The sequence below is a fragment of the Thunnus thynnus genome, chromosome 23 (assembly GCF_963924715.1).
Source record: "Thunnus thynnus chromosome 23, fThuThy2.1, whole genome shotgun sequence".
NCBI lineage: Eukaryota > Metazoa > Chordata > Actinopteri > Scombriformes > Scombridae > Thunnus > Thunnus thynnus.
The window spans coordinates 25,704,147-25,716,473 of NC_089539.1; the positions used below are offsets into that span (position 1 = coordinate 25,704,147).

At 39.8% G+C, this 12,327-nt stretch overlaps 2 protein-coding genes across 7 annotated transcripts in view; both read right to left on the reverse strand.

Annotated features, from left to right (window-relative positions):
• LOC137175993 (NACHT, LRR and PYD domains-containing protein 12-like) overlaps nt 1–12,327 on the reverse strand; it is a 190,581-nt gene that overhangs the window by 91,300 nt on the left and 86,954 nt on the right. The window lies entirely within an intron of this gene.
• Nucleotides 1–12,327, reverse strand: part of ptpro (protein tyrosine phosphatase receptor type O) — a 70,995-nt gene that overhangs the window by 22,230 nt on the left and 36,438 nt on the right. For all 6 annotated transcript variants that reach the window (XM_067581957.1, XM_067581955.1, XM_067581954.1 and 3 more), the window contains exons 12-16: nt 8,413–8,533; nt 6,279–6,412; nt 4,554–4,692; nt 3,780–3,900; nt 685–753 (exon numbers count right to left, since the gene is read on the reverse strand). In XM_067581957.1, coding sequence (XP_067438058.1) covers nt 685–753; nt 3,780–3,900; nt 4,554–4,692; nt 6,279–6,412; nt 8,413–8,533 — 584 coding nt within the window. The remainder of the gene's footprint in view (nt 1–684; nt 754–3,779; nt 3,901–4,553; nt 4,693–6,278; nt 6,413–8,412; nt 8,534–12,327) is intronic.

Here is a 12,327-nt window from a genome sequence, read left to right on the forward strand (position 1 = left end):
GGTCAAATACAACAGCAGATGGAAGCTGAGGTTCTGCCTTAACTGACCGTCTTTCAGCTGTTATATTAATCACAATTTTTTTTTTTCCAAATCTGAGAGTTTGTCATAAAAGAACACGTGTTGGACCGATCGTGGGCGTTTTAGCCTCGTCGGTCTGATTTTAAAGAATAAATGGTGTTTTTCTTGTTTTGCAAAATTTAACACAACTGACACCAAAAGCAACATTTTTGTCCCTTTAATCTGAGATTAAGGGAAATCCTGAGCTTTCATTATCATCAAACATCCCATTTCAGCTGGTCCAAACAAAGCAGGCGGGGGGGGGGGGATGAGCTCATCATCATCATCCTCCTCCTCCTCGTCTCGCGCTGCTTAAAGCAGACGAGCTTAAATCTGTTGGTAAGCAAAGAGCTACATGTTCAAAATCCCTAATCTGCCTCCTCAATCCCCCGCCGGGCTGCTAATCTGCCTCTGATTGGGTGTTTTGAGGGTGTTCGCAGCGACTGACTTTCACATCCAAAACTGAGGACGTGTGGTTACTAACCGGATCTCCAAAACTGCTAAAATGTTCCGGCTGTGAAGTGCTTTCTAGCTTTTCAACTTCTCAGGATTCAAATTGGACTTCATGATGTCGTTTAAACATTTCGTTGTGACTTTAAAGACGAAGGAAACAGAGGAGGATCCTACCAGTTGTAAGGAAGCTTCCCGTCTCGTTCAAACGAAGCAAAATTGACAAAAGTCTCTGCGCCGCACTCTCTGAAACAGAAAAGAGAAAAAAAAGCACATGTGGTAAAAAAAAAAAAAAAAAAAAAAAGTGGTGAAAGAAACAGTAGAGAGCAGTTTGGGGAAGTCAAAAATATTTGCTGACTAGTCAGTAAATAAAGGAAGTGAGCTGTAATGTTACTGGAAACTGAGCATGATGTGATGATAAGAGTTTATTGACTTGCATAAAAAAAAAACCCATAAAAGCTCATAAACCACGTTAAGCACTTTTATTGATAAAGAACAGTTCTTTATTTATTCAGATGACATTAACTGAGAGCAACGTTCTGTTTTTCACATCTGGAAGCCGCCCAGTTCAACCACAGCCTGACCTGAGGGCCTCGTCAACGGGCCCCTCAGTGGTGGTGATGAGGGACTGAACCAGCGACCCTCCGCTCACAAGCTCGCCTCTCTCACCTCTAGACCCCCATCGCCCACTCATTTCTGCCATAAATTAAAATAAATAAATAAATAATAATAATAATAATAATAATAATAATAATAATAATAATAATCAGTGAAAAGTTAAGAATATAATAATAAGTAAATATAATAAATAAATATAATAATAATAATGAATAAAATAAGACAAATAAAACTAATTGTGAATCAAAAGTATGAGATAAAAACTGTCAAGTTTATGACTCAAACCGGTGTGAGATAATAGTTTAATTAAATAAAAAATTAAAAGATTGGACTACATAATATATAATTATGAGATAATAAGTCGTTTTAACTCAGTATCATCAATTTGACTTGAAGTTTTGATCTCATATTTTTCCATTTAGTATTTTATTTATTTGGTTTGATTTTTTTCTGGCTTCCATAAAAAGGTTTTATTTAAACTTAATTGCATGAAAATTGCAGTTTTACATCCATATAATTATCCCCTTCAAGAGTTAATTAATTTGATTTGCTTCCTAATAATTATAACGTAAACAACACTTCTGACTTATTATCTCACAATTTTTTCATAATTTTTTTTTATTTAACGAGGTTCTGAACCGTGATAGAAAACATCAACGCTGGTGTTAATATTGACATTTACACCAAATTTATTTTAAAAAAAAAATCAGTATTTCATAGATTGAAACTGGTTCAACGAATCATCTACTATTTTAAATCAGCTCTGAACCCTCTGAGGTCAGTGTGGACCACCCTGACGGCTACACACACACACACATACACACACACACACAAACACACACACACACACACAAACACACACTCACACACACACAAACACACACTCACACAAACACACACACACACACACACACACACACACACACACACACACTCACACTCACACACACACACTCACACACACACACACACACACACACACAAACACACACACACACACACACACACACACACACTCACACAAACACACACACACACACACACACACACACACACACACACACACACTCACACACACACACACACACACTCACACAAACACACACACACACACACACACACACACACACACACACTCACACACACACACACACACACTCACACAAACACACACACACACACACACACACACACACACACTCACACACACACACACACACACTCACACAAACACACACACACACACACACACACACACACACACACACACACACACTCACACAAACACACACACGCACACACTCACACACACAAACACACACAAACACACACTCACACACACAAACACACACACAGAAACTTCTACAAACAGCCTGAATGAGCTTCTTTTCTTTTTTAACCACCAGCTCGACGTCGTTGTTCACGCTACACTGAGCGGTGGTCAGTCGGTGGTCAGTCGGTGACCCCTGACCCCCGGCGTCACGAGGCCACGCCCCCTACAGTCGCTGCATGTTTTAAATCCGCTGGGAGGACGGACTAGTTACTCTTTAACAGATTCATAATTTATACTTAAAAAGTTAAAAGTTTTGACTCAAACTCGACTTCCAGATAATCGTCCCTTCAAGTAAAGATTTATAACTTGTAACTTATAATAAACTTTTGATCTCATATTTTTTGATACAAAGTACAACTTGTGACTGAGTATCTCATCATTATGAATTAGTTATGTTTTACTATCTTAACATTGTGACTTAACATATAACAAACAACATAACAAAATAAACATTTAACCACAAAATTATAACTTATCATCACATAATTTGACTTAAAAGTAAAAAAAACCCTCTTATAATGGTGATTTATTGTACAATTTAATGTCTTATTTTTTATGTATTGGATGTTTTTCTCTCTTTAAAGATGTTAATGTCACTAACACGCTGATATGAAGCTCTGCTGGCTGTAAACCGTCACATCATCGAGCTTTTTCATGCCGATTGTTCGTAAACATGAAAGTGTGACAGTTTCCCAGAATAAAAACGTGACATGAATTCAAACCCACAGAGCTTAAAGTTGAGGTCAGCAGATAGTTTAAAAGAGGACAAACACCCACAGAGTGGCTTATTAGTTTTATTGTTGGGAACTTTTCAACTCAAAAGGTTTTGTGACCATTAAAGTTGACAGTTGAAAAAAAAAAGAAGTCTAATAACCACGAATAGTGAACAAGTGGCTGCACTGAACAAAACACACGATGAGGTTATTTCCTCTTTTTCATGTGGTGCTTCTGTTTTTTCATCCAGCGCTGTATCATCTTTTTTAATTTTTCCTTTAAATTAAACGTCAGCTGCAGTTTGAGTCTCTGTCAAACCGACAAACAGGAGATTCAGATGTTGTTGAATATTTTGATTGACAGCTTCTTCTCAGAATATAAATAATCTGGAATGAAAACGTTTCCAGGTGAGATGAAGAGCTCAGGATTTACACTGACGCCGGTGGGCGGGGCTTCTTTTCCCAGAAAAACGGACTCAAACCTACAAACTAAACCGCAGCGTTCAGCATCACAAAGGCAAAAAACAGCCAAACGCCGCGTCCGGCCGGAGCTTCAGTCTGTAAAAACTTCTGTTAAACGTGTCGACAGACAGTGACGAGTTCACTACCTGGTCATCTGAAGGTGTTTCTTCCGGAGAACCAGCAGGAACAGAACCAGCAGGCTGACCAGCAGGATGCTGAGGACGGCCAGAGCCGAGATGGCCGCCACGCTGGGATTCATCTCTTTAGCTGCAGAAACACACAAACACGCTGATGAAGACCTCACAGAGCTTCATCACTGACATCATGTGTCTGTAACTCTGGAGAAAGTTTTAAATCACAGAGTATTTAAAGAGCATCTTCAGCAGCCTGAAACCCATGTTAGTCATGTTTTTAGATTTTAGTTTAGCTTGTGTTACTACGATGGTCGTACATCATAATATCTCATAATTATCCTCAGAGCAGCATTTTATGTCTTATTTTCAGTTTAAACTGCAGAGTCGAACTGCTAACGTGGCTCAAAATGTTCAATCAGACATCAGATGTTGTTCGGTCCATCTTAGCAACTCTATTAGCATAGTAGCATTAGCTAAGCTAACTAGTCCACAGATGGACGGGTGTTTATTAGCCGCTGGGCTGAGAAATATTTTTAACAACAAATAAATACCAAGAAGAATTCTGTAAACTGGAAAGTTTTGGGAAATTTACAGGAAAAAATCACCAAAATATCTTATAAATGAATCAATAATCAAACTGTTTCTGATTGATTGACATTAGAAAAGATATTAAATGTCTGCAGAGGAGAAGAAAATGACTTGTTCCAAAGAGACTGAACATAGTTTAACTGGAGTCCTGGGTGAGTGGAGCTGTGAGCTCCATCAGGTCTGGGATGAACCGCCTACCGATGGTGGTGATGGTGATGTGCGCCGGCTTGCTGGGCGTGCTGTAGCTGAAGCTGGTGACGGTGCAGTTGTAGGTGGACGACGGCGCCAAACCAGAAATCGTCACCACGTGAGAGCTGGACGTCTGAGGCTCCCGAGCCTGAAGGAGACGAGAAACACAACGCAAACTCATAAAAGATCACAAACTCTTCTTCCTCCTAAAACTGACGCAAACGAAGAAGAAACATCAGAGTTGATCCTCTGGGGAGCAGGACTCTTTATATTGTGTAAAAACAGTAAAAACGTCACATATTTCGCTCCATACATGACTAAAAAAAAAGCTCCAAGAAAAGTTAAAAACTACTTTTACATTGTGGGTTGTAATAAACTTCAGAAGAGAATTTTATTTTGAAATTACATCATCACAATGTTTGACACACGTTAAACTAAAGATAAACTGATTGATGACCTGCCGGCCCTCTAAAGCTCACCGATCAACACGGTTCATTTATATAAAAACTGAAGTGTAACAACGATAATGATCATGAGGGAGACACTCGTCTTGTGTAAACTACAGGAAGTCACTGATCCCAGAGAGAAATAATCCGTCTCATAACGACCTTGAAAAAAAAAGCAGATTATTAAAGTTTAAACAGTTTAATCAGCGAGTTTGTTGCTAAATGTTGCAGACGGTCACGTTTTTAATCAACAAATTCAGTTTTACTTGTCTTTTTCCTCGGTATGTATCTTTTATATTATTTCTAACAGTTTGTTAAGCAGCTACTCGCTTCATTTCCTGCTCAGATTTCAGGAAACTAACAACAAAAAGTCACAATAAATTAAATGATGTAAAAATGCCTTTTTTTAAAATGTTGTATTTAGGTCTCGTCTTGATTATTGTGACGCTCAAGTTCACACTGACTTCAGTTCATCAGCAGTTAACAGCTCTGATCTCAGCTGTTCTATCTGTTGGATGTTTGATAGTTTGGAAAGTAACAGAACAGCGTTAATTAAAGTGACTGTATTCTGTTAAAGTTACAGAAAAAAAAGAAGTAATCAGATTACAGAGACATTTAGTAGAAATGGGAATTATTAGCAGGTTGGGAGATCAGGCATAAATAAGTTCAAACAGCAGTAGTGTACAGTACAGTACAGTATAACGACAGCTTTAACACATATAGCTGCTCTCCACCGAGGCGACTGTGTGTCACTGAGTGATGAGTCAGCGGAAACTCAGACGTTTCACACGCATCCATCTGAATAAAAGCACACGTACGGTATGTATGTCCTCTACGGTTTACGCCGCTCTGTCGTCTTCCAGAGCGTCTGACTTCTATACTGTGATTTAAACGTTGAAACAGCGAGCACGTCGTAACCAATCTGAGCTGATAACAGTTGAAGATTGATTGACGGGTGGATGTCATGATGTCATTGGTTAGTTCAAGCCCACATAAGCACGTCGATATCCAGAAGTAACAGACAGTAATCCAGTTATGTTACTTTAATACTGTGGATCAGGTTACTGACTATATAAATGTACCAACAGTCAACACAGAGACGTCTGGAGGACAAATGATTATAAAGCAGAACTGTAACAAACGTTGTTTGTTGCTCGTTTACATTCTCGTGTTCATTAAGAGCCTTTAATGTTTTCTATGACATGTATGTGAATCACTCTGTATGTGTATGAAAGCTGCTGCACAAAGACAGTTTATTATAATAATGATCATATTAGCAGTGGTTTACCTTGAACTCCTTGCTGGCTTTGTTGGGCTTACAGAGGACCTGGTAGTAGTCCACCACTCCCTCCTCGCTCCACAGCAGAGTCACAGACGAGTGAGTGGCGTTCACGGCGTACAGAGACCTGGGAGGAGCCGGCTCTGTGTGAACAAAACAACAAAAAAACCTTCAATCTGTGCTCGTATGAAACTCAAACCCGCAGGTGAGAAAGAAAAACCAGGTCGGACCAGAGCCGAGCCGAGCCGAGCCAAGCCGCACGCTGACACTTCCTCTCAGGATAAAAATACTTGAGCACGCTCAGAAGAGGAAGTGGAAAAAAATTAAGTTTCATATTCACTTTCAGGGTGAAAATAACTCGGCTGCACGTAGCTGTGGGGAGAGGAGAGTATTATTTTTACTTTGTTGTTTTCTGTCGACCTGTGAAGAGTTTAGAGGAGACGTTCAGCTGCAGGTTTATTCCACCTGTCGGACGTTAAAGCTGCGTTCAGATCAGAAAACGCAGCCTGAGTGAGTCTGTGCAGCATCAAAGTAAAAACACAAACATGTTGAGGAGCAGCTCATTAATTAATTCTGTGAGTTACTTAATGACAAAATGAGACTCTTCTGTTCGTTTCTGTGTCTGTACTGGACCAAAGATCCTCTGTGAGGGAAGAAGCTCCACTCTGTAACGGCGCTGTAAAACCAGAGTGTTTCTGTAGTTCCTTAAACTCCAACAGAGTGAGACGTCTTTGTCTTTAGAGGATCAGGAGTCACAGGCTCCACTTTAAAGGATCATTCTGCTGATTTGTCTTTGTCAAAATAAGGAAAATAATGGAATAAAATCCACAGACGAACAGAACATTCAAGAGCAGAACGGACAGTAACATTCTGCGGAGCGCCGTCTGGAGCATTACGAGTGTAACACGTTAGAAACACAAAGCTAGAAGATGCTGTCAAAGGTCTGGACGGTGTTGTGAGGAACAGAAAGACTGTGCGGGATACGAGAGGCAGCCGGTAAGATGCAGAACTCTAAAGTGACCAGAGAGAGTTTCCCTGTCGGAGACCGCTGCCGCCGCCGCCGCCGCCGCCGCCGCTGCCGCCGCTGCTGCTGCGGAGCTAAACTGGACTCATGCTAGTTTAATAGCACGGGGAATAATTTAACTCTTTAGTGTCCAAAGAGAGAGTGTTTAGTGTTTGTTAGTTGAAAATCTATTTGTGAACCTGTTAACGCTGGAAACGAGGATGTTTGTTAAATGCATTTGAAGTATTACGGTTGCTTAAAGCGCTGATTTAACACTTATGTTGAAAGGCAGTAAAATGCATTTCAGGATCTGATATTGAGCCAAGAGTGAGTCAGCGTTTAGTGTGTTTATATTGTTATACATTTTCTTTTCTGTTTGGTTTCTAAATTCAGGTTTTTCACCTGATGCAACGACAAGCTGAATCGCTGAGCCCGCCAAAATAAAAGCAGCCGTTTGGCCATCGAGTGCGATCCAGCTAAGATCTCCGGGTAGAGACGTCGATCCCTTTCAAGCAGGGAAGCTGCACAGAAACTAAGAACATAACTTGACAGTCTTCATGTTTTCAAGTCTTCAAACCAACGATGAACTGATCTAACGAGTATCGTGTGTGTATCAAAGCTGATATATCTGATTAAAAACGCCGCTGCACTGGTCACATGTTCCTTCATCATGAAGAGTTTGGTCACGTTAGTTTGTTTAGAGAATAAGATGATATATCAACACTTGTTAGTAGATCAGTTTGATGTCAGTTTGGATCCAAACATGAAGACAAATATAGAAAATCAGCAGAATTATTTTTCCATCTCTTTGTTCCTTGATCTATATTCACTGTTTCATTGCACATTCACGTCACATTAAGGACTGCTGGTCATGTGATCAGATCCTTCAGTTGTAACACCCGATGCTGTGACATCATCACCTGTGACATCATCACCTGTGATGTCACGTCGCCTCCCACTTCAGTCTCGGATCAATTTGTTTGGTTTGATAATAAATCTTATGTTGACTTTGAATGTTTGGGAGGTTTGATCTCCTGCAGGTGAGCTCACCTTTGATACATTTATTTATTAACAGCTGTTTGCCAGATGTTTGTGTGTGTGTGTGTGTGTGTTTGTGTGTGTGTGTGTGTGTGCGCTGACCTAGTTTGATGATGTTCGGCATGGAGGTGTTGCTGCTGCGCTCGGTGCACGCCGTCACCGTCAGGTTGTAGATGTCACCCGGAGGCAGAGGGAGGCTGGCCCGCATCACGTTACGAGTCACCTGACACACACACACACACACACACACACACACACACATTACTACAACATCATTTCTTTATTATATACTCTTTATTTTCTCGCGTTCTGCCTTTACTGAGTTTAATGTTTTCATTCTGACTCGACACCAAACATTCAGAAAAACTGGTGTCTAGTTTCCTTTTGATCCAAAAACGGTTAAAAGATGCAGTTTTAATGTGATAAAACCTTCTGATTAAGGATGAAAAAAGACAACATGAAAGAGTGCGACTGTTCCCAAAATATGACTTAATCCCTCCTGAAAAGACAAACTATAAACAGCTTTGTGTAAATCCTTAAATCCTCACATCAGTTTGTTTCACTGTTCAGTCACTAAGAGGATGTTCCAGCACTGATCTCCATTTTTCTTTGAATCATCAGATCTCTGTGGAGGTTTGATCATAGCAGCGCTGTTTGGATTGTGTGCAGCATTTAAAATATATACTTTTTTTTTTTTTTTAAATGAGCTTTACAGAAGTTTATGAGGAAAGAAACAAACTCAACCTCGTGTGTTCTGGTGAATATAAGCAGTTCAATAAAACTCCTCTGGAGATGGAAGATGGCGTCAAACTGAAGTTTAAGATGCTTCATCATATGAAAATGACGACGACATTAAAATGATTAATTATAAATGTTTGTTCAATCATTTTGTTGAATATAAACAAAGAGCAACTGACATAATTCACTTTACATAAGAAATTAATCCAAAAATCAAATCAGCTTTACTGGGATGAATGATGAGGTTTCATTATTGTCAAAGTTAAATTAACACTAATGTTTCATATCGCCCTAGCAACCACCAAGAACACCATAGCAACCACCTCATACCCACCTAGTAACTGCCAGTCACAGTGTAGCACCCCCATAACAACCAAGAAGAAACACACCACCAACCATGTGGAACACTCCAGTAACCACTCAAAAATGCCATAGCAACCACCTGGCAACCAGACCTAGCAACAGACCTTGTACAGCTTTAGCAACCATCAATAACACAGTTGTAGCTTCCATAGCAACCACTTGCAGCGGTTGCGACCACTTATTAGAACCCTTGTAACCACATAGAACACCCTAGCAACCACATAAACACCATAGCAACCACCTGGTACCACCCTTGCAACTGCCTAAAACTCCATAGCAACCATCTTGTATCTACCTAGTAACCGCTGGTAACAGTGTGGCAGCCATATAGCAACCACTCATAAATACAACAGCAATCATGCGGAACGCCCTAGCAACCACCATTTTGCACCCTAGCAACCACCCTGAATCCCATCATAACCACACAGAAATGCCATAGCAACCACCTTGTGCAGACGTAGCAACCACCAATAACACAGTTGCAGCTGCCATAGCTGTTATAAAAATGATGATAGCACTGTGTATGAGTGTTACTTTTTTATCTAAATCATGATGAATTGTTCCTGTCTTGTACTGCAACTCTGCAACATCATCAGCAGACTTATCAGCGAAGGTTAAAGGAAGTTCAGTATTATATTTGTAAAGAGGAAGATGTAGAAATTAAAATTCGTTGGAAACAGAGTGAGACGGGTCATCCAGGGGTCAGTTGGGCAGGATGGCTCCTGGACAGGAGAACTGAAAACAGACATGATGTTATCTATAAGTCTGTATTTGATAGATTAAGAAAAGAACAGTAATAAAACCCTGTTGTAAGCGCTGCACTGGGAGCCTTTTCCCTGTGTGTTGCATTGTGAAACTCTCCTTCTTGTACAAGAAAATAAATTCTGTTAAATTTTGATACTTCGGCTCCGGCCTCTATTGTTTAATGGTTATTAAGAAGAAATTTTTTTAAACAATAGCAACCACTTGGAATGCTCTTCCAACCCCCTATTAGAACCTTAGTAACCACAAAGAACACCCTAGCAACTACACAGAAACACCATAGCAACCAATAACAACCCTAGTACCACCTGTTACTGACAAACTGCCAAAAACTACATAGTAACCACCTAGTAACCATTTAGTAATGCCATAGCAACAAACTGGACAACCCTAGACTCCACCTAGAAACAACCTCAAAATCATTTATCAAACAAAAAAGCTTGAACATCAAACTGTTACAGGCTGTAAACGGAATATTTGGGGGTTTTGAGCTGTTTTCTAGATTTAATGAAAAATCTGATATAAAGCAATCAATGACAAATACTGTATCTGTGTTATATTCTACAGTGTATTATAGTTACTTCCATCCCTGACGTCTCACACACTTTTAAACTGAAGTCCAACAGTTTCTGTGGGAACGTGGGCGCCTTCAGTCGCGCCAATTAAACCTCAAACAGCACCTCCGACCCTGAAACAGTTGCTGCTGGATCATAATTGGCCTCATGGAGGAGAAGAGGAGCTGCAGCTCCTGCAGCACAGACAGCAGGCCATCACTCTGCTGCTAATTGGACCATCCAACGCACCCAGAGGAGATAATCAATACCTGCTCGGCCCGACCACAAACTAACAAGCTGCTGTTGCAGAGTCTGAGCCGCTAAACAGCTTCAAACACTAACAAACACACGACAGAAGCTTATAGTTCGTCTACACGTGAAACTGCTGTCGTTATGGTGTTTATGTGACCACTTAACAAACCTGATGAACCTTCAGAACAGCCTCCAGAACACCTGATGAGGCCCGGAGCCTCAGTCCAAGTGTTCCCAGAGGAGACGAAAATGACCAGAACGTTTCTAACGTTCCCAAACCGAGAAATCTTTAAGGAAACTACAAAAAACAGACAGTTTAGAAGCTGTAAGTTCATGTTCATTAATGTGCTGCTGTTACAGCCAGCTCACTGCTAAGCTGTTGGATGGAGTTCAGGTCGACTTCTTTCACAGAAAACTGGGAAAAACATTTATTTATTTGTGTATGGAGCTGCTTTGTGCACGGAGCGTTGTGATGAAACAAGAATCCCTTAAAATACCATTAATTCATCTTTAATTTACTGCTGAAAACACAGAAAATCCAGCTGTTTGGTATCGTAGCCAGAGATCTCTGGTTTGTCTTTTCGTTTGAAAATCCTTGCGCATGACTTTCCCCTTAATTTACACATTTATTTGAAATATTTGAAGAATATATAGAATTGAATATTTAATTATCAATTAAAGATTAATATGGTATACACTCTCACTGAGAGATGAAGGCATTTCATGGAACTTGTTCAGTTAATAAGCCCTTATATAATGCAGACGATCAATTAAAAACATCCTTAATTTATCTGTAAATGACTCCCTTAAAATTCCATTAAATTCAATTATAAATGATTAAATTAATACAATTTTAAAGAAGAAATGAAGGTATTCAGCACATTTTTCTTTACACTCTGTAATTTATAATTTGCGTCATCCTCTTTTGATTTTGTAGTTTCCATCCCATTATATTTATTTGAATATTTCTGTTGATCTTGTCTTGAATTTTGGATTTTTGTCGTCTTTGTATCAATTTTTAGCTTCCTACCTCCCCTGCACAAGAGTTTGCTCACTGTGAATTTGTATATGGTTGAGTATATGGAGGTAAAATCTTTATGTCTTTTATAAAAATTGTACTTTTTAATGTTCAAACATAAATTAATAAATCATTTTGACTGTTGGATGGATGGATGGATGGATGGATGCATGGATGGATGATGGATGCATGGATGGATGATGGATGGATGGATGGATGGATGGATGCATGGATGGATGGATGGATGGATGGATGCATGGATGGATGGATGCATGGATGGATGCATGGATGGATGATGGATGCATGGATGCATGGATGGATGGATGGATG